This window comes from Ambystoma mexicanum, chromosome 3p, assembly GCF_040938575.1.
Source record: "Ambystoma mexicanum isolate Mex_15411 chromosome 3p, UKY_AmexF1_1, whole genome shotgun sequence".
Classification (NCBI taxonomy): Eukaryota; Metazoa; Chordata; class Amphibia; order Caudata; family Ambystomatidae; genus Ambystoma; species Ambystoma mexicanum.
In genome coordinates, this window is record NC_090925.1 from 196,660,186 (window position 1) to 196,683,591 (window position 23,406).

A 23,406-nucleotide genomic window follows, 5' to 3' on the forward strand; every position below is an offset into this window, starting at 1 on the left:
TCAAGGCATGATATAACAGTACGTTTCCAGTAAGCTATGTTATGGTAACAGTTTTATAAAGCGCTCGGAGGCCTGCAGCGCAGGTATCTTGGCACGAGAGACATCGAGCACAACTAATCAAACCTAGTTTCTGGTCTTTTTTTTTTTGGAAGAGGTAGATTTTCAAAAGGCGCCTAAATAGCAGATGGTTGGGAGTACACCTCAAAGCAAGAGGGAGTGCATTCCAGAGTCTGCCTGCTGCCACAGAGAAAGCACAACCGCCCACTCTGGACAGGCGGAAGCTAGGAATGTAAATTGAGCAGGCGCTTCCAGAGCGTAAGGCTTGAGCAGGCAGATATGGAGGGAACTTGTCGCAAAGATAGTCTGCACCTTGAAGATAAAAGGCCTGATGAACTAAACAGAGGGCCTTACATTCCACACGTTTAGCAACTGGGAGCCAATGTAGATGACAGAATAACCCCAAGATTCTTAACTAGCAACACTAGAGAAGGAAAATCACCAGATGCAGCTGGCCAAAAAGATGGAGTCCAGAGAGTGGGATTAGGAGGAGAACCCGCAACGAGAACCTCAGTCTTGTCCCCATTCAGCTTCAGCCAGTTCTTACCCATCCAATCCCCGACGGCTGTCAGGCACTGACTCAGGCATGATGACACCTCTGTCTGGTTCGGATCTAAACGAGCCAGGGCCTGGGTGTCATTGACATATGAGTAGCACCTGAAGTCGAAGGAGCGAATGAGGCAGTCCAGAGGCTGGATATAGATGGTAAAAAGCAAAGGGGACAAGGCAGAGGCATGAGGGACCCCACAAGACAGAGGACAAGCTACTTGATTGGGATTCTTATTAAGCTCCCGGTAAGATATTCAAAGTTTTGCATTCCTTGTAAGCGCGATATTCTTAGAAAGGTTGTAGTTTGACAATATCTGGAAGTTCTCAGTTTGACATTACTAGTAAGCTTGGTATCACCAGTAAGCTAAGAATATAGCATTTCCAGTAGGCTCCCAGCAAATTGACATTCGCAGTTTGCTTTCTGTTCTCAGAAAACTCTCAGTTTGACATTACCAGGAAGCAGAATTTACCATTCTGAATATGCCTGAAATGTGCAGTTAGCTGCTATTTTTAGCTGCTATATTTCTCTCCCAGTATGGCATTCTGCCATGGGGTACAAGACTGCCTTACCTGGGTCACTTTTGCAGCACTGGACATGGCTTCCAGTCTGTGGAAAAAGCACAGCGGCCAGAATTCTAATTTTTCCTCAACCAAGATGGCCACCGTGGCACAACAATGCCATATTTGGCCACACACAAGATGGCCGCACTTACGGTTCCGGTCACGTCGCATACATGGGAGGCAGATGCTACTTCAGCAGCATTCAGCGACTACCTGGAAGACGCGTCACAATGTTACTGACAGATGCAGCAGGACGAGCAGGAGTGTATGCAAAATACGTGAGTAGCATAGTGTGGAGAGACAGCACAGTAAATACCAAGCTAGTAGTACTCACAGGTGCAGCATGGAGGCAGGCAAAGGCTCATAGGCTAAGAGGCCAAGAGGCTGGTCAACAGCTTGTCTTGACCCTGTTCCACCTTTAACTGAGACGCCTCTGGCGGGGCGCCACTATGGAGTTCTTAAGTGATCACACAGACTCTCATGCTCTCGTCACCTGATCGCCTAGTCCATCAATGGTTGGACTCTGATTTTCGTCCCTGGTGTTTTTGGGATGAGACAATTTCTTCTTGATTGGTGTTCCGTGAGGAGTCTCCTGTGGCCTTCAGCTGAAGTGTGGGCCGACTCAAGATGGCCATCAGTAAGGTTGACATTCGCAGGAAGCTTCAATTTAGACCTTCCGAATAAGATCCTAAGTTCACATTCCAAGTAAGTTGACATTCACAGCATATTCCAAGCTTGACATTTCAAGTAAGCTTCCAATTTGGCATTACCACTAAGCTTGACATCCCCTGTAAGCACCCAGTAAGTGTGACGTACCAGTATTCGCAGCTTGGCATTCCCAGTAAGTTCCCAGTTTGACATTCCGAGTAAGCTTGGAATTCTCAGTATGCGCCTAATTTGACATTCCCAATAAGCTCTTAGACTGCACAACTTCAGTACAGTCCACACTGAAAAATCCCAAATGTGGCTAAATGCCATGCAAGCAAGCAGCCATTGTGAAACCTTCATTGTGCAGCTCAAACTGAAAAGACAGAAAACAACCCTGCCCCTTAGAATAATGTTAGGTAATATGATGAGGCGCAAGCACATCATTCTGAGACAAGACTTTGCAGTACATAGACACGATCCCAGAGGGCGATCAAAGCTTTGCTGGTGGCGCTGAAACAGTTGGCAAATTCTGTCGATTCTTTGTATAGTTTATTTAGTTGGATCAACCTTTAGCAACATCCTGACAATGCTCGATCTCTTTTGCAGCAATCCTTAAACGGTGACGTGCCAAGAAAGTAAAACATTTATATCCAGCGTGGAAAAAAGGTTCAGTCCTGAAGAAGATCACAAGTAATACACTTGGCGAAATATGTCAATTTGTTTAACCTTTTGAGTGCCTGCAAGAGCAAACTTTTTTTGCCCTGGGGTCTAAGGATTGTCTGCTCCCCCCCACCCACCCTACAAATAAGGGTGCATTTATACACTTTGTGGCAAAATGAAAACGTTTTTGTTGGGCGTTTATATATGTCTTAGAGCTCACAAAGATTTAATGTTGATGTAAGTAATGGGTCTCACAAATTGATGTCTTTTGTTGTTGTTGTTATTTGCGCTTCTCTTAGCTTTTGAAAATCTCTTATGATTTGTATGGGCGAAAAGTATATTCCTGTATATTAGAATCTTCAATGCTTGGTGATAAGAACTACAACATGTACATAGAGGGATCTATTTTGAACACTGTACATAATTGAGACAGACATTTTGGGTTCAGAAAGGGGTTTGCAAAGTCAGGAAAATTGGAGATAATGAAAAGAATGTAAAGTGACAAGTAAGGAGCATTGAACTTTTTTTGTTGCTTGTGTACATGTAATTGTGCTGTTTGTGATCCCAAGCCTGCCTCTCCATCCTCAAACATTGAACTACAACCTTTTACCTCGCACAGGATCTTGATGTGTGTGACTTTTTTCTTGGTGTCCTTCATCTCATCGGTCAGGACGGAGATGACGAAGTCGCCCGGGTTGCTGAGGCTCTCGCGTACCAAAAATGTCCAGGTCTCTCCCTTCTGCTGCAGGAGCTCCTCGGCTTTCGTGCCCGAGAGGTGTCCATGGTACCACCTGCGAACCAGAGAAAGGGGCGGGAAAGGAGCAGATGAGACACGGAAGGCAGGTGTGGAAACCTGGAAAGGAAAGGTTTAGTGGGCCACTGTTCTAATGAAGCAGCTGTGCCCCCAAGTAGCAATCTGGAACCAGTTGTACCTCAGGAGAACGCTTCTTAACTCTTCTGCTATTCATACAGCGACGTCCAGTCGTAAGTGTATCAGGCAGAGAAGACAGCCCACTTAAACAGGCTAATGCCAGGCTGGCTGGTTCCGTAATATGGAATTGCGGGTTACATGTCGTTATATCAAAGTAATTTATAACGAATGCCCATATATCCAATCTTTTATCTTGAAAACATTTATAGTGAATGCATTTTTGGGGGATGTGGGTTCCCCCCAAACTCCTGTCTGCTAGCCCTAAAAACCCATCCAGACTGTTTCCCAAACATATTTAACCCTTTACCCCACCCTAAATACATTCACTTTAAGGGTTTTCAAGATAAAAGATTCGATATATGGGCATTCAATATAAAGGATTCAATATAAACACTGTATACCGGAATGGCGCAAATAGGTTTTATCCAAATGATTTTTTGCACTTGCGCAAAAATGAAGCCGTCCCCTTTTTGCACTATGTACGCTGTGTGACATACAAAGAAACATATTTTGCCTCAAAGCCTCACTAACACGTTAGAAAAGTGGAGCAACATTTATTTGCTGTGTTCCTCATAGCATAAACAGAAGGAAAAAAATCAGTTTGTGTGTTTAGTTGCCTCCACTGGACTTAAAATGTTATGTCGCAGATACATTTGAAGCACACTCTATTTTCTCTGGTACTATCATTCTTGTCATGCCATGATATAAATAATATAAATAAACTATCATATCATGTAATAAGGACTGGAGCAGAACGTGCTCCATTATTTAGAACCCGCAAAGCAGGCCTGCTGCTGCTAAGAGCATTTTATCAATAACAAGCACACTTGAGATAATCCGGCGCCAGGAATCAGTTCCTCATTAGCACCTAGGGTTGGGGGGGGGGTGCAGCAACCTGTAGGAGACCTGAGCCAGGGACACTACACCTTACCGCACACATGTGCGAATGTGACCCCAGAAGGATGGTTTAAGCTTTTCCCTATCGATAGCCCAGCCCTAGGGACTAGCCGTCCTAGGGTTGCACCAGTTTCAATAAACAGACACAGCCTCAGGTGAGTTGGATAGAGTAAAACTCCTTATTTATATAACATTAATAGACCAAAGGATCTGCTCCTCGGCATGCCTGAGTAATATGGTTTTTACAGTTTCCTCTAGTTCCATTTATTCACAGACATTTAGGATTTATTCTCTCATTGCCTCCAATAGTTCTAGTTATCTTTAACACCAGTGAGGTCGCTGGGGGCAAGACCAATCAAGGTGGATAAAACCATCAACACATATTACAGTGGTAACATTTATGACTCAGATCAGTCTCATAGGATAACTACATAACTGTTTGTCGTTTGGTGGGAGTAACTTAGAGCATCACCCTTCACATATGGTAAGTAAACAACGGTTTCACAGGGATGTGGAGCTCTTTGTGAGTACGGTTATTCACCTTTGAAGAACAAATGACTCCTTCACTTATGAGAGTGCATTAGTGAGCAGGATTATACACAGTTGCTAAACTAAACAACTCTTGTAAGCATTTGCAAGCTAGCTTTTCCACCTTTGGTAAATTACACAGGGCCTCATTATGACCCTTGCGCTCCCGGTATGAAAGGGGCCGGTACGGGACCGTCCCTTTCATTACGGGAGCGCAGATTACGAGGTTCCCTTTGCAGGACCCGGACCAGACGTCTGGTATAACCAGATGTCTTTTCCGGGTCCCGCGAGGGGAAGAGGGAGGTAACAACGGGACACTTGTAATGTGCCCGTTGTTACCTCCATCCCCATTCCCATTGAGCTCTATGGGAGCTCAAATGGGAATGGGGAATGGTTCCTGCAAGGAGGACTTACCGGGTCCTCCTATGTCAGAATGACCCGGTTATTCCTCATTGCAGGAACCCGGTAATGGAGCCCGGTTTGGAGGCAGTAATGGAGCTAATAGCTCCATGGCTGCCTCCAAACTCGTAATGAGGGCCACAATCTTTCACTTCATGAGGGACATTTACGAGCAAATTTTGTCACATTTGATAAATACCCACTCTTTCATTTCATGAGGGACATTGGCGAGCGAGATTTGTCACATGTGATAATTAAACAATCTTTACTTCATGATGGACACTTGCAAGCAAGTTTGGTCACATTTGATAAATAACCACTTTACTTTGTTTTAAAACTTCCCTTCAGATTCCTGCCAACATCTGTGCCCCCTCATACTGGGCGGACACCCATCACGTTGTCCCCTGGATCCTAAGAGAACACCTTCCTCATGCAAGCCCTTACGTGATCCGGACCAATGTTGGCCGTTATCTAGATACCCCCTGAAACACCCGCGATGAGCACGACTCCCAGCTTGGGAGCTCAGTGAGGTGGGGTCTAAGGAGCAAAGTCTGACGGAGTGCCTTGATGCTAGTTCTTCGTTGACAAGAGCTGACAGCCTAATTTAGCGCCCCACTTTCAGTATTAAACCATATAGAGACCTGTACACGCGCCCCTACCCTTGAGGTTTTCTCTAATGTTCTCCCTTTTTACAGCTCTGCTTACTAGAACACGCCGCTGACTGTAGAAGCAGCGATACTCTGCCAATCCATAACCCCCTTTCACTCTCCAATTTTCTCTTCCTTAGGAGGCAACAGGAAACTGGCAGAACGGGGCCAGATAATATCATTTGTTTTATAGTTCCAAAACGGGAGGCACTATATTGCCGTCTCTGAAAACATTTCAGCTCCTACCTCCTGTCACGGAGAGGGGAAGGGCAGACTCACGTCGTCCGCTACTGACGGTCCCATGGACAGGCGCGTACACACGGGCACTACCAGCCCCCGCTGGGCTGACAGACTCGCTCCGCTGCTCGCTTCCTCGACTCTGGATGAGGGGAGAGTGCAAGCAGGCCCGGTGCAACCCCCAGTGGATCGCTTCAGCATGTATGGCCGAGATGCCCTGCGTGTTCAGGAAGACGGCACGCTCTCTCTCTCTATTACACTACCTGCCACGAACATTTCATGGTCCTCTCCACCTCTTCCCCAGGGCGGGGAGACGCCGATAGGATTTGTGTTACATTCACCTCATCCACGCTCCTATTTCCTCTGCGGGAGGCTCGTACCATGTCCCCCGGGATCTAGGAGAGAGAAAGCCCTGCAGAAATAAAAACAGGACTCATTTTACACACTTAATCTACCCTCCATACATTACATTAAAATGTCCACGCTGTCAAGAGGGGCTTTAGACCTAGAACCGGTACACCCTCTTTTGGTGCCGCCATTTTACCGTGGGCCAGTTCGGCGCAGCCATTTCGCTGCAGCTGCCGATTTGGCACGCCCATTTTGGCGCAGGAGACTTTCTGTCACGGCCGATTTGGTGCGATGCATGTTTGAACGTGGCTGACATTGCAGCCACCTCCAAACTCCCTTACGCCAAAGTCAAAAGCATAATTCTTTGCAAATGCAGCACGTTGAGGTACTTTGCCAGTTAACGTGTTGCATTTGCAAAGAATGATTTGTTGCACTTCTATATACCCTGTTGGGATGTGGAAAGGAGCGCTTGGTCTACCTTACATTCTGTGTGAACAGCCCAACTACAGACATCGATTGTTATGGAATTAGTGTGCGATTGTTACGTTTTTGTAACGAGGCCTGTTGTGGGAAGGATTTGCATTGCACGCTGGTGGCATGCTACATGTGTTTGAAAGCGGTCAATCAACCTGCGGAGCTAAGTTAACGCATGACACCTGTGGGAAGAGTAACTGCTGTTATGATGATAACACTTTCGGGGATGACGGTTTATGGTCTTTGCATCGAAAATGATGCTTCGAAATAAAAATCCATTGAAAAAAATTCTACGAAAATAAATGCATCGAAATGCAATCTTTTGAATAAACAGTACATGTCCATCAAATATAGGAATGGACAAGTTTCGATGGATATGTCCTTTTTAATGTAAAAGATGGCATTTCAATGCATTTATTTTGCACGTTATAACATTACATGGAGCTGTACAGTCCTGAAATCTTTAAAGTATTTCGGTACTGGCCAGCTTCATGTAACGTTTTAGTGCTTATTGTTGAGTGGGGGGGGTTCCCCACAAACTCCCCCCAACCCCAAGGGCAACCCCACTAACCCTAACACCCTAACCCTTGACCCTACCCCCACCCTAACCCTTACCCCACCCCTAACTCTAACCCTAACCCTAGCCCTAACCCTAAATCTAACTCTAGCAATGGAAAAGCAATTCAATTAATACAATTCGATGGATATGAATGTGATTAATACATTTTCGATGGAAAGTCCAGATACCGGGGATGGCAGGTTGAAAGTGCAGCCATTCACCCAGACAAGACTTCTGTTCATTAGTCACTCACCCGCGTTGCCTATGTGTACCCCAGGGGATGCTTTCCCACAGAGGCACACCTGGACACTCATCCACTCACACGGCCCCTCCTGTCTTGTTTCGGAGGATATGGACAAAGGGGATCTATTGCACAGATCAGAGAACGCCCTGAGGGGTGGGAGGTGCAGGGGGGCTGCGGTTCTGGGCATGCAGTAGAGGGGGGGGTGGGAGCTCAACCACGGTGTGTACTGCCTGACCGGGAAGCCCATGTGGGTATGAGAGGGGTATGCACTCATTGTAAGGGGGTGGGGGGATTGAAGAGCAGTTCAGCGGTGGAGTGCAGGAGTCGTGAAATGGCTGCACATGTGGCGTCAGGGGGGGTAGCTGTAGACCAGGAAATGCCCCCGGGGGCCAGGGGAGCTATAAGGGTTTGCTGGATCAGACCGGGTATGAGGCTGCCCTGTAGATGTGCACTCCCGGGTTCTGCCACTCTCTGCACATCTGCTGGAGTGCCCTTCATCACGTGTGGCTGGAAGATCACGGTGTGCCTGGCTCCCGCCCTCGTGCTGGGGGTGGTCTCTGGTATCCTTCCTACACACATAAGCGGAGGCAGCGAGGTGAAGAGAACCAGGGCCAACTAGCTTCCCCAGTCACTGCAAGCACTCCCCAGCTCGGTCTTCATTCTAATTACATATCATGAATAGTAACAGCCGATAATGAGCAACAGGTCGCGCCTAGCTGGGCCCATCCAAGGTCTGCTCAAACAATGCAGTCCAAACAGGTCTCTTGCTCTGTCTTTACCCTGACACTGTGATGACCCTACACACGCAGAGCCAAATAGCAAGTGCTCTTGGCTGTGTTTATATAGCGGTCTCTGCTACAGTGTTGGGGGTTTCATGGCGCTGTAAATAACAAACGCTATCACTGTCTAACACAGTGCCCTCGCGTGCTGACTTGGGAAAGATAAAAGGTTGAGCCTGCTCTTTGGTGCTTCACAGTCGCATCATTAAGCGCTCAGCTAGCTGAGCTACTGCCGACAGCAGATAATGAACACTGTAGAGTCAGACAGCAACAACTATTTCCCACGCTCCTAGAGGCCCTTCCTCTTGCGGTATGCGCTACATACCATCTAGTTAAGTGAACCACGTCACTATGTTCACGATATGAAGAGACGTTTTGCGTTATCAGCCGAAGAAAGTGCAAACGCCATGTTATCTTTGACAGCCAGGAGGTAGCTCGGTAGGTTGGGCTGCTGCTGCGAAGACCTGTATATCGCCTGCTGGCAGCAGGTGTAAAGCATGCTACCGAGGTCCATAATGTAAGTATCAGTGATTCTTGTAGCACACCGAGTCACATGATGCGAGCACGCAGAGACAGTGGTGTGCGCTCCTGGTGTAATCTGCACAAATGATGACCTGAAAGCAATGGCGTCCTGTGCATACACATGGAGTGAAACGTTAGGGACTTTGGGCGAGTCACTGAGCAACATCACAGGTGCATTATTTTGTGGTGATTATTTCAAGTCTGAACTTGTTTTTCGTTTTGTCTTTTTGGTTGCAGCAGCTCCTTCATGAATGTAGCAGTAGGATGCGTGTACGGAACATGTCCCTAGGCTCGTTGATCACAATGCGGCCTATACCCGCAAAAAGATCCTGGCGCCAAGAGCAGCCCCGCGGTGAACTGGTCACGCCGAAAGGGGCGCGCCAAACAGTCCTGCTCCGGCCTAGAACATACACCAATGGCCGATCCCGGCCTCCTGCCTCTCCCCCCTGGGCCGATGTCTTTGTTGCATTCATCCGATGGCCTGTGTGTTTTATCCCACCCACATGCTGCACCAGTCCCCACTAGAGTCCCCCTCCCGGCCCCCACCGGAGTGCCATAGCTCCCCCGCACACACGCCTGCATACATGCGTACCCCCATGTCGCATCCAGGCCACTTGTCGTAAAAGTAGAGGGGCCAATATGTCCTCGCTGTAGGAACATATTTGTTTGTAATTACATTTTAAGGGAAGTGGGCGCATGCCATTTGCTCAAAGGCCGATAAACAAAAAAAAACGATTACCCCTCCCAGCTCACGGGGCGGCCTGAAGTGCTAATAGCGTTTGGGGGTGGACAGGGTCCGTAACTACCTCAGGCTCGTGCTAGCAAGGTGTTACCACCCCTATCTGCCCCCCAAAACACAGTAGTGATCGATGAAGTCCGTCTCCCCCTCCCCCCATTCCACTCACCAGCACCAGTGACGCCATCACACATGCATCCACAGCAGTCTCGCCAGAAGCACAAGCAGCACACCCACCACCACAGCAGCAGCAGCAGCTACCTGCGCAGAGGGTGCCGCTGGGTACAGCGCCATTTGTAATACACGACGTAGAACTTATTCCACCAAGGGACTGTGTCAACCAGACGCTGACTGGGGCACCCCCCTAGTTGTTTCTGCAGCAGGAACATTCTCAAAGGCCTCAGCATGCCTAGAGCAGCTAATGACAATATGGCCACACAGAATGGCCCCCTGTCAGCTGGTTCCCACCAAAGCGAACAGTGCTGCAGGCATTGAGGTATATATAAAAAGAGTGTGTATCTCCAAAAAGCAGACAAAGAAAATTCAGCAGAAGCACTAATGCATCAAATAGCACCAAAGCCTGTGGGAGTCCTTCTGAAAAGGAGCGCACAGCTGTACTGATCAAGAGCGTTAGAACAGCCACAATTCCAGCACAAGGCGCTCATCAGGAATGCCTGGCAGTCCTGATTTACGCAGGATGCAGCACTATGCTCTTTCTATATTCTGAAGGTAAGGTGGAAGTGTGGAGGGGGCAATGCCAGAGGTCACCAGATGGGTTCTAGGTCAATTTGCCACCAAAAGCTATCCATATGATCTTTGCCTTTGACAGGGGGGAAGTACCCCTGCAGCCCCTTTTACCCTGCCCTGCATTGTCCAGTCCTTTACCCACCTATATGGATAGATTAAAGGGAATGCTTCTGGCTGCACTATTTTCTGGCAGCCAGTTCTGGCGATTGGGCTGGCTCTCGCCGGATCTGAGATCCGGCACCATATGTGTAGCCCGATCTTGCGATCCGGCCAGAGTCAACATTGGGGGAAGGAAAAAAAAAGAAATCACCAGCAAGCAAACTGTACAGTCCTCAGCCAGGACCCGGCCCTCAGCCAGGACCCGGTTTATTTATTTATTTATGCAACATTTGTCAGATACACGGACCCAGATTATTTATTTATTTATGCAATGTTTGTCCGATACCTGTATCTGACAAACATTGCATAAATAAATAAATATACAGGTATCCCACAAACACTGCATTGTTAGGCAGAATCCTGTGCAGTTCCCTTGGGGACCACTGCAAGAAGATTAAGACTACAGGAGTAAGCAGTAAACCCAATTGGTAGCAGTCTGCACCACCCAGATTTACCTGGTAGCTGTGGCTGAGCAGTCAGACCTCTCTCAAGAAGAGTAGGGCAGTATACAGAGGATACACAATAGGGCTAAAAACACAGTAGAGCAAGCATACACTGACCAGAGCTTTGTATCAAAAGTATATAATTATTTATTTAACACACACTTAAAGAAATACACTAGCACTATAAATCAAAGCAAGTTCAAACACAGTCAGAAAAGTATACACACCTCCCTTAAGAAGTATTAGACAAGTCTAAGTCAAAACACCACTATTTGTCAAAACAGATGTGAGCGTGTAACTTAGATGGCACTCCAATAATTAAGTAAAGGGGAGAGAAAAAGGCAGGTCATGAAAATAAGACAGTTCCCAACACTTTTCTAAGGCCAAAACAAGTTAGTGAAGGCAGAGTCTACTGTAGAGCCAAAGTTCATAGGCCAGGCCCACTTTAAATGGAGCAAGGCGAAATGTGCCCAAGATCACACAGTTTAGAAATGCATTCAAGTCTTTGTAAAAATGTTCAAAAGAGGTTGGGTTGATTCAGAAGGTAAGGTTAGAGTGTCTGGGGGCCAGCCCAGTTGGAAAGCCAAGGATTTAACGGTCACCTTTAGCAAACCGTAGAAAAGGAGGCCAGGTGGAACACAGTACCTTTAAAGTTGAGGAAGCTTCAGCGGTGGCAGTTGTTCCTGGCAGCGGGTGCAGTTTGTGGTTTCGACCAGGGGAAGAGAAGATCTCGTTGAGGATGAAACGTGGAGTCGTTTCACTGCCCAGGGAAGAGACCAGCCGCGGAGTTCATCGGTTAAAAGGTGCGTTCGTTTTATTTGCGGTCACAGTGGTGAAGCTTGGCTATCCAGCCGCCAGGGTGCTTGGCACGGGCGTTTTGACCAAGAGACGTCCTGGAAGGCGAAATGGAGAACTGGTTGATCCCACCAGCTCAGGGGAAGAAGACTCTTACAGCAGAAGATCTCTTGTCGTCGGGAACGTGGTGAGTTCGTTGAAGCAGGACTCCACCGGTGGTGTCGTTGTTGCAGGTGGCTCAGCTTCTCCCCTCTTTGGATTTCTTAGGTCCTGTGGCGACTTCTGAAGTTCCATTCCCGAAAGCCCTGCTTTTATGCAGAAAACCCCCCATTCAACAGCCTAGCTGTCACTCATACATGCTAAGTGGTGAGCCGGGTGGCTCACCACTGGGCCAATCAGAACAGAGTGTGACTTGAGTTGCTAAGGCAACGCAGTCCAGGGTGCCAATTCCCCCACCCACACATCCTGTGGAACCCAGACAGAGTGGCACCAGTTGGAGGGCTTCTGTGGAGAAGCCCGCCAAAAAGTGGAACAAAGGGCCCGACCTTGGTTGGAGTTACAGAGACGGACACAAACGCCATTTTAGAAAAGAGTTCTTGCAAAAAGACCCAACCGGTGATTTTATATTAAATAAATAAACCAGCGTTATCTTTAACATTGCACCAAAAAGTGGTGCGTTTAAAATCAATGGGAAAATCCCATAGGAAATATTCCGGTGGAATATTTTGCGTGTTAACCACTGCCACCAGCCAGAAACTCAACAAGGGGGGACTGGACAGTGCCCCATTGGAAACAGACCCAAGGGCAATCAAATTAACCCCTTCCAGTACTTCCACAATATGATGGTTTGTACTGGTTCTGTTCACAATTTTGGACTAGTAAAATCAATGGTGACTTTACATGCCCTGTGAGACAGTAGTCAGTCCCAGGGTATGGAGTCTATGTTTGGGGGTCACTATGACACCCCTGTGTTACTGCACTGAGGGTGCTGTGTAACACATACACAAAAACAGATGATACCCTATGGAGTAAAAAAAAAACATAGCCCACAAGCACACACTAAGTCAAAGGAGCACCTCAAATCATGCCTAAGAGTGGGAGGAAAAGAGTCTCACTCTTAGCAGGAGAAAAAAAACAAACCCCAGAAATCCAGCAAAGCTGCTGGGGGACTCACTAGGTTTGGGAAATTAGACTTTTAAGAGAATTCTCCCTAACATGCATGAATAAATACATACCCCTATCAACATTGAAACTATCACACACGATGCAGCCACCCAACTGCTTTCAGAGGGGAGCTGCAGGGGCTGTGCCGGGTGTGGTTCAAGTAAAAGAAAACGTTGCTTATGGCGAACAGAAATCACCCTGTTTGAATAGTACCCAAGGGGGAGTTTTTCTTAATAAAATGGGATGCAAATTGTGCAAACTCCACCCCCACCCGGCCCTTTTGGGGCCAATTATTTTCCATTTCCATCACTGCTGGCAGCTTCCTAAATGTGTCAAATTGACCTAAAACAGAGAAGAACACCTCGCAGACTGAGAGCTAAGCCATGGGCTCTAAAAAGGCAGCTGCTCATGAAGGGGAGGACTGGAAACATGTAGCCTGGGGGGTAAGTTTACTTTTCTGGCCAATAGTGCAGTAACCCAAGCCCACAGTGCAGTGGCCACGCCTTCATGAACAAGTCATCTCAATACCAACCTCCCCACCTACCGCACATTCTCAAGTATATATAGGAGACATTATTGATATTACTCTCCTTTTATGCAACATAGTTTTCAGTTATGTTTGTGGTTTCTTAGAGACCCTGGACATTCTCCCACTTAACAAACATAGTAAATTATAAGTATTAAGATATTTCACCAGGATAATGGGAAAGCTGGGATTTGAGCTGAGTTTTCAATGTGTTACACTTTGTAATTGGACAGCAGGCTACATTTCCTCCCATCCCATCTTTAGTTTTAGATCAATTAGCCAAATAGTTCAGTGGTAGTGGTAGATGAGCCAGTGCTGAAGGAGAGGGTCCGGGTTTGCTCTCAGAGTCAAACATGAGCTGTCATGGCAACAGTCCCATAGCTGGCTTCCTGTCTCCCCAGCCCACAACATAAAACCCATACCTGCACCCTGTATGCCCACCCCCCACAACATAAGGCCCACACTTGCCATCCTGCCTCTTCACCAGCATGTTTAACATACATTGTTAAAATGATTCGTAGAGTAACACTAAGAGTATAAACCAATATGAGTAAGGCTTTCTTACAGATAGTTAAAGAAAATAGTGCCCAGTGATGAAACATGATTTGCTCAGGATTGCAAAATGTATGAAGGGTGGAAGGTGTGGATTGGAGTCCTGTCTTCCTTGTTCCACAGTTTCCAATTCAGAATTCATGGGAGACTGCATCTTCTCCTGTTCCATCTTCAATATTAGAAACCAAAAAAATGCTTTCTGCAAAGTTGTTATTCAAAGGCGAAACTAGTATACTGTTAAAAAGAAATCTGGTTTTCAAAGCACCAATGTATCTACAAGGGGGGGAAGCCTATTAATCATCTATATTCTAAGGCAAATACACCTGAAACACAGACTGAATTCATAACTAATTAAAAATTACTATACTTATAATCTTAGTCTGTACAATTGTGTGTACTTTCAGAGCACCATGTCACATGATAAAGCAACCTGAACAAATGTAAGAGAAGTAGTAAATGAAACATATGTTCATAAAGCAAGTATGCATCAGTTAGTCAGGAAAAATAAAGGGTGTCAAGCCAGTCCCACAATCAGGTGCAGTGGCAGCCAGGTCAGACATAGATCTCAGCAACAGTCAACCTGCTGACCTACAGTTCCAGAGGTGTACCTCTGTCTCATGTACACTATTTTCCTTACCCATCATCCCCTGGTATTCTTCCCTTGGACCACATTCTCAATGTCCCCATTTCTTACAATTCACTTTCCGACCTCTTTTACACCCTCCTTCAACTTTTAATTCAATCCCCTACCCTTACCTTGCATGCACCTCCTTCCCTTGACCACATTGCTCACTCACCAATTCCTTGCTACTTATGCCCTTAATTTACCCATCACAGCAAGTCAATGTTTTGCCCCTCACCACCTTACGCTGCCCTGGCTTACAGTTAGAGAGTAGACACCTTGATTTGCCAGTCAACCTGTGCCAGACACAAAAAGAAGCCACTGTCAGGGTCTTGCTGGTAACTGTGACTATGGGGCCTGCACTTAGATAATGCAGAGCAAAAGACTGTGGGGGAATGGGTCCTTAGTATGATCCCAAGTTGCACTTTCTTGGAAAATCAGCTGCATATTTTAACTCACGGAAGCAGAGAGAACTCCAAGTGGAATACGCCTTGGACCTGGTGATGGAGAGGGAGCAAGAGCATCCTATATGTATGTGTGTTTTCAAATAAAAGATTTATCTGTATTGACATGACTTTGTATCTATATATATCTATATATCTGAATATGGTGTTGATCTGCATATGTGTCTTTTCTTGTTTGCATAAGAGAAGAGTGTTCTGGATAAGACAATGAAAAAATCACAGACTAAGAGGGTCATTCAGAGTTGGGTGGTAACAGTAAAATCGTCAGTATTTGGCAATTATAGTTAATTGTACCCTCCACCCAGTTCAGGGTTTGAGCAAATGTCATCAGTGGCATTTCATGGGAATATTTGTGGTGGTATTTTAGGCAGACAGAAAATCCATCTATTTTTACCTCTGCCTTGAAGTTGGAGGTCAAAAATCCAAACTTGGTCCAATTTGAAAAAAAAACATTATTTTTACTGTACAGATGGAAGGAAGGACTGGTGCTTCCCTTCAATAGAGAGAAAAATAGTTTTTGCAAAATGGCCATGTTGACGGGGCAAATAGGTGGGCATCTCTGATTGCCTCAGCTCAACACCCCACCCACATAATGCATAAACACACCATAATTTACCGGTTTGGTGCATAAAGAAAATCATCAGTAGTGATATGAGCCACCACTGTACATAATCAATTTCTCCCTTCACACTGAAGCTGAAAATGGCTAAAATTTCTTTTTAGAAAAACCTTTTTACATTACTGCCATCAGAGGTGGCATTTCTGAAATAGCACTGGAGGCATTCCAGAAATACCACCTCTACTGGTGGTAAACAGTGAGTTGGGTGATTCCCAGAAATACCACAGTCGGAGCCGATAACTTTCTTCAGTGGTATTAATAATTCCCCCTAACTCTGAATGACACCCTTAGTTTGCAGTCATTTAATAATGAATACCTGCATTTTACATCTTTCTATATGTGTTTTTCAACTGTGCCCAAAAGTAAGTACCACAAACAGTCCAACAGTCATTTCTATAACCACTACATAAGTAACATCCATGGGTGCTTTTCTGGGTGCAACTAAACAATTATTTTTTTAACACACTGGTGATTAAGCAATTCACCAGAACATTGGGCAAGCATTTGTAACGCATTAAACCGAGGACAAACTCTAATAAGATATGGACCCTACTTCCTTGGTAAGTACGTGTGATAAACTGCTGAGGTTTGTAACAAACCCATGGTGTATGGGGAGCAGTAGTGCCAACATTACCATCCAGGGACCCAGAATCTGTTATTTAAATGCATACATTGCCGCTGGATGGTATGAACTTGCCCCTGCAGCCTAGACTTCTCTCCCACTCTCTCACGGTGGAGGCCCATGTGTGGGGGCCATCCAGGCCCATCTACAACATTGCTGACATCAAGACGAATCTGAGCAGACGTTGAAGCACTGGGTTGCTTTGTGGCAGGCTACATTCTGAAGGGTTTAATGATCCAGTTCTGTAGCGACATTGGGACTGCGGTCCACAGGACCCAGTAGCTAGGATGGACCATCCAAGTCTTCTAAGTTCCAGAAAGGCCTGTTCCCCTGCTGCATAAGGACCCCCCCAGTCTCCACAAGGGCATCTTCTATGGTGCCCAATTCTACATGGCAGCTGCAGGCTTTGGGATCTTGGCATCTCAGTAGATACAAGATTGATATCATATATCAGTAGAACAGCCCACACCTACTCCCCACTCCTCACTCACCTGTTCTCTATCTCCTCCCTTGCTCACTCCTCTCATCTTTCCAGTTTCTGCTTCCTAGCCTGTTCTCTTTCTCCTCTTACTTAAATGCTCTTCTCAATCGACCCCCGCTCCTCCACCGTGAACCTTCTCTGTGTATCCTCCCGTTAGTGTGGTTCCTCTGTAGCCCCAGTGTATTTTTCCCTTGGCTGCTGGCGACGCTCTTACCACCAGGTCAGGGAGGGACGCCTCCGAAACCGGGCTGCATGTCTTGTCCCCAGAGGAAAGTGAGACACCAGGGTGGGATAGTATTTTATTTATTGGGTATGCAATGTGTTTGTGTTTACTGGGTACGCGTAGCTGGAGTATTATTTTGAGGGGCTAAACCATCCACACCAACATTGGGGCTGGATAGAATGCAAAAACAAAAAGGAATGAGAATGGACAGAATATCCGGGGTGAGAGGGTCGAAAGAAAAAGACAAATGTTTGAGAGCAATGGTCTTACCTGGAGAAGGTGTAAGAGGCTGGACTCTGGGCTTCCTAGGGGGGCCGTGGCCTTGAGCGGCCTTGCGGGGCTACCGGAACATTATTCGGTGGACCGCGCATGCCAGGTGCAGCCCGGCATAAACCGTGGGCCCAGCTGCGTGGCCGCTTTCATCGCATCTCCTAGCCCCTCTCATCATCGTTCTTGCTCTGTCTCTGGATACAGGCTTTCACCTTCGTGCCCATCTGGCAGTGGATAGCCTCTCCTCTCCATCCCCAATCCCTCTGCATCTTTCTCTACGGTCTGCATTGTCTGGATCCTAATCTCCTGCTATTCTTTCTCGTGCATTATTTATCTGACTTTCCTTTTCCTGTTTAATCTAGATCTCAATGTTGTGATATATCTTCACTCTCTATTCCTCTTGTGCAGCGTCCATCTTTTCTGACATTCTTTTCTTTGTTTTACATTTCACCACCTTCTTTCCCATGATCAATCATGTTATTTCTCCTCGTCCATTTTCTGTTTTTCATTCTTTCCCCTTTCCTCTCGACCCCGCCCATTTTCTTCGCTCACCCTCTTTCTTTCCAGTCTTACACTAATGTCCTCCTTTCTTCACCATCTGCCTTTCTGTTTTAGGCCTCTTCCTCACCATGTATTTTACTGTGTCTTTGTTTCCTCTCCTTTCTTGTACTCAATATTTCCCTCCTCCTTGCTCGGGCTGTCTGCTTCCTCTTCTCCGGCTCAGTCCCCACTGAGTCATCCACAGACTTCCCCGGATACTGTCCAAGCGTTCAGAGCACTTAAGATGGAGATTTTGCACCAGAAGTAGGGACGTTTCCTTTTTTCCACTGACCGGCAAGTGGTGCATATTAAGGGGAATAAACAAACCTCCCTCATTCTGGAGCAGGTTTATTTATTTATTTATTTATTTATTTATTTATTGGGAATTTGTAAGGCGCTTATGCAGCAAGGAAATTGTGTTTTCAAAACACCCAAGGTTACATTTATTTGTAAAATAGCAACATTTTGGGATACAAATCTCCCTAAAATGTATTGGTTAGTATGCTTGGTAGGACAGTCTTTCCCCTGAGCTGTGGGAGATCAAAGGGGAAGATCACCAGGGTGAACAGAAGCGTTCCTTTATGGGGTGAAGGGGTACCACGCTGTGTGTTTGCAACCTTTTCCTCTCGAGATGTTTTAGACTATAACTCCCATCAGCCTTAGCCAGCACAGTCAATTGTGAGGCGTGATTGGAGTTGTAATCCAAAACCTCTGGAGAGCACCATGTTGCAGACCACTGGAGCCCCCTATGGCTGGAGGATATGCTGGAGCTGATAATATATAAAAGGTGCACCTAGAAATGGCCCTAGGAACTCCTGCTAATCCCCTGGACTCCATGAGACAATATAGATAGACATGTTGTGACTCCTTGGTACATTGTGTCGATAAAGGGCACATGCATTAATAAAATATACAAGGCACAACCACAGCAGCATTCCCTCATTTGGTTTGTATCAAAATTAAGGCGCACCAGATGGATGTTCTTTAAAGCACATGGCAAAAAAGACAACTATTTTAATCTTCAAAGAAGTGAGGGGTAGGTGGTCATAGAAGCATATTTAGAAATGTATTTAGTAGTCGAGAAGGGTAACCGGGAAAGCAATGGCAAAAGTAGAGAAGAGAATTGCTGAAATTAATGGAGCAAGGAACCAACCCCCTCTGGTTGGGAATATGAGCGAAAAGAAAGCAATGCCTGCAGGGCCAGAAATGAGTCAAAGGAAAAGGGGACAACCTCCTAGTGCCTACATGCCTCATCCTTTGCCTTCAAAGCTCATTCCGGGGATAGAGCAGGAGAGTGGTGGGAGTGGGGTGGGGCCACTATAAACTCTGAATGACTGGGCCCTGGGCAACTCTGATATGACCTGTGTACCTGCCATTCCACATCCCTGTTGACTAAAGCCAGGGAATGGATGTCCGGCTCTCAGGCAGAACTCTGCTCATGATGCAGTGTGCAGAACACCGCTGGGTTTCAAGGAGTCCGATCACACCTCCCTAACTATCAATGCCTGCCGTTGCCTGGCGACATAAGAACGTAATTGATGCAAAACCATCTGGCTGATCCACAAAGCGCTCTCTGTGGCCTCAGGCTGACACACATGTATGTATTTATTTATTTATTACATTTGTTAGGCGCACAAAACCCTCGGGCATCAGGGCGCTGTCACAGCCAGGGACATTAGCTTGGAAGGAGGGTGGCAGGGGGAGCAGGGAAAAAGGTGTACAGTCAACTGGGGGCTCTAAGGGAGAGCAATGTTTTCGTTGGCTTTCTGAAGGGCCAGAAGGATTGTTCGTCTCTCAGATGAGGGGGGGGTGTGCTCCACTGAGAGGTCGCCACTGAGGTAAGCTTGTTTTAAGGGAAGGATGTAAGGAGTCGGGTTTGACAGTTTCTGAGTATGTTGTGTGTAAGGATGAACTCCTGCAGGGACATAAGAACCATGTAACATCTCTCAAGATGGATGCCTACCACAGGCTACACCAGAATATGCTAGAAAACCTTAGCTGAGCTTGCCCCTCCACATCTTACTCGCTTTGATTTGGGCACAGTGAGTATGTGAGTTCATGCCCTCCTGACTGGCCTGTTGGATTGGGCTTTCCCAAAGCTTTGTGTCAGGTATGGTGGGGCAGGGTTAGGAAGGCAGCGGAGGGTAACTGACAAGGTTTTAAAGAGGATTCACTCTTTGACTGGCAGCCAGTGTGCGTTTCTTCTTACCTCTGAGATCTGCTCTCTTTTAGGAATGTTCAGAGCTGCTCTGATAGAATTGTTTAGAATCACTTGTAATTTGTGAATGTTGTGTGAAGAGGTGTCAAGACATCATCAGTGTCAAAGTGCAAATGGTTTTGTTCCGAGGATCTTGACCTTCCCAAGGCTTCGTACCATGAAATTCCCTTCTGCTAAGACCCTCCGTCGCCTCACCCCACCGCCAGACTCGAATCTGACTATAAGAGACGCAGGACATCACTGAATACTTGTTTCACTGTGCTTTGTGTGTGTAAACCATTTCTTTGCCTGTAGGTTCAACACAACTGAACTCTATCCCATGCCCTCTTCGCATTGCCTCCATTTTCCACTTGCCACGCCAAGCACCTGCTTTTTGCTAGCACTCAGAAACTGACATCTCGTGGGTGATTACTGCAGCACAATGACATGTATATATTGTTGGGGATCTTAAAAAACAAAAAGCAGCTTCCAAACCTGTCCTCTCATACCCTTTGAGGGGTGGGATAAGATTTATTTTTCGAAAGTCATTATAAAATGGACATATGAAAAGCAAATGTTGCGTTGATTCTTAAACGATTTATTGTTAAACGATTACAAAGTGGGCAAAGGCAGACTTCTGGATTCTATTCGTTAAGAAGTACTTCAACTGGCGGAATCCCAAGGCAAACCCCTACAAGAAGGCCTCATGCCTGGGAGAGCTATGAAATCCAAGTATTGCTTGTATCCATATTCCCCCAGGATCAATACATAATTGGAAATTGAACACTGTCATGGTAGCTATTAAATATGAATTGCAGGGACCAAAACAAAACCTTGCAATTCCCAGTATAGAGTATTCCAGTGTCTAGAGTCAGAGATCACACTATGAGGAGTAAACCAGTATTGCTTGTGGCCAGCCGTTCTCAGGGCATGTCCTACAAGTATGAACGAAGCAAGGCCTGAGACCCTTCCTGCTTTAAGACATCACAAAGTGCTTCTTTGAATTCACGCAATTCCTGTCTCTCCCAGAATTTAATCCAATATTATATCATTCTAAAGCACGCCACAGTTGCAATTAGAATCCGTCCTAGAGCTAAATGGAAAATTGCATTAGGGGCATAAAATGGAAGCCTTGGTATTAGTTTTAAAAATGTGTTTTCAGTCAAAGAAAGATTTAGGATTAGAGAAGCCCCAAATGTCCGCTCCATACAAGGATTTGTCCCACAGCTTCATATGCATGCTGTCTAGCAAATCTTAATATCGCAGCATAGTTTCTGGATAAAATGATATTGCTCCCGCTGCCCTAACCCCCAAATATATGGCTCAAAGGTCCTTTTTTTCGTTCTAGGTGAAAAGATCTTTTCACCAAAAGACCGAGTTAGAAAGATCGCTCTGTGACTGCGAGGAGCAGTCTTTCTAAATCAAACTGTCACGCCCCTGCCTCAAACGAGTGCGCACAGGGGCTCACAAGAGATATTAGAGATATCCATCGGGAGGGTGTGTATGGGGGGTGGTGGGGAACGGGGAGGAACAATGGCGGCTTGGGGGATGAACCCCCCCACCCCCGCATAATATAAAAAACCTTACTGTAAAGCTCTCAAGTGAAAAGACCTTTGCACAGCTGGTTTTACGACCAGAAGAAAATCATTGTAAATCGGTCTTTTTCCCTTGAGAGCTTTAAAATGAGGTCATTTCACATAGAACCCCTCTTTTAGCAAATGGGATATCCAGATAATCTTACGAGGATACTACTTTAAGATGAGATGAAATCACATTTTAAGGATACATGTTCCCCCTTGCTCATGAGCATGTCATCGCCGTCACCCTTTTGACAGTTTATTTCTAATCCCGGTGCATCGCGGGTTTTACTAACGAGAGATTTGATTTTCTCAGGCTGGTGGGAGCTATGGGGATGACATCGCCATCATCTGCAAACAACAAAATGCTGGCAGGACCCCTAGTCAGATAGGGGGCACCAGCTACCAGACGAAATAAGGTTGAGGCCAAAACCCACCCCTACCTCACACAGGGCAGTCTTCCTTTCCCCAGACCTCATTTTACCAATTTAAAATAAATAATGATGTAGAGAACTGATACTTTTATCTCATAGCAATGGATCCACATGCACCCACCTTATAGCAAACCATGTGCTTCCCCTTCTACACCACCCCATCCTCACGTCTGCGGCATTTCACCTACTATCCGGTCCTCTTATCTTCCCTCTACCTCCACAGACGTCGTCTCCATGCACTGGACGTTGGCACAATAGGTCACCCTCCAGACAAGCCACTAGGACCACTAAGATGGTGACTCAGTGCAGTACAAAGGCCTTGCAACTTAAACAAACATGTGTCTCTCCTTTTCTCTTCCTTTCCCCTCCCTCCCCTCTGCTGCTCTTCTCCGTTCCCTCGCAGACTGAGGTCCGGACACCGCAGGAGGCGCCACACTACTCCACTCTCCCGAGAAGACTTGGCACCGTGAGGCCACTACACTGGTGACTGGCGCAATATTTAATACATCAATAAAATATATTACCTCTTAACATAAGACACAGAACACATGTGACATGTTATTCCCCTCCCCTTCAGAGCTTTGAGGCAGCATGAAAGCCATATCAGTGTGTGTGTTCCTTCCTAGTTTCTGTACAGGTTTCCTACTCCGCCGCTCTGCATCCTTCCTAGTTTCTGTACAGGTTTCCTACTCCGCCGCGCTGCATCCTTCCTAGTTTCTGTACAAGTTTCCTACTCCGCCGCTCTGCATCCTTCCTAGTTTCTGTACAGGTTTCCTACTCCGCCGCTCTGCATCCTTCCTAGTTTCTGTACAGGTTTCCTACTCCGCCGCTCTGCATCCTTCCTAGTTTCTGTACAGGTTTCCTACTCCGCCGCTCTGCATCCTTCCTAGTTTCTGTACAGGTTTCCTACTCCGCCGCTCTGCATCCTTCCTAGTTTCTGTACAGGTTTCCTACTCCGCCGCTCTGCATCCTTCCTAGTTTCTGTGTAGGTTTCCTACTCCGCCGCTCTGCATCCTTCCTAGTTTCTGTGTAGGTTTCCTACTCCGCCGCTCTGCATCCTTCCTAGTTTCTGTACAGGTTTCCTACTCCGCCGCTCTGCATCCTTCCTAGTTTCTGTACAGGTTTCCTACTCCGCCGCTCTGCATCCTTCCTAGTTTCTGTACAGGTTTCCTACTCCGCCGCTCTGCATCCTTCC

The 23,406-nt window shown here is 46.5% G+C and overlaps 1 protein-coding gene across 7 annotated transcripts in view; it reads right to left on the minus strand.

Annotated features, from left to right (window-relative positions):
• PTPN6 (protein tyrosine phosphatase non-receptor type 6) overlaps window positions 1-23,406 on the minus strand; it is a 583,776-nt gene that overhangs the window by 202,840 nt on the left and 357,530 nt on the right. For all 7 annotated transcript variants that reach the window (XM_069650624.1, XM_069650626.1, XM_069650621.1 and 4 more), the window contains one exon: window positions 3,086-3,266. In XM_069650624.1, coding sequence (XP_069506725.1) covers window positions 3,086-3,266 — 181 coding nt within the window. The remainder of the gene's footprint in view (window positions 1-3,085; window positions 3,267-23,406) is intronic.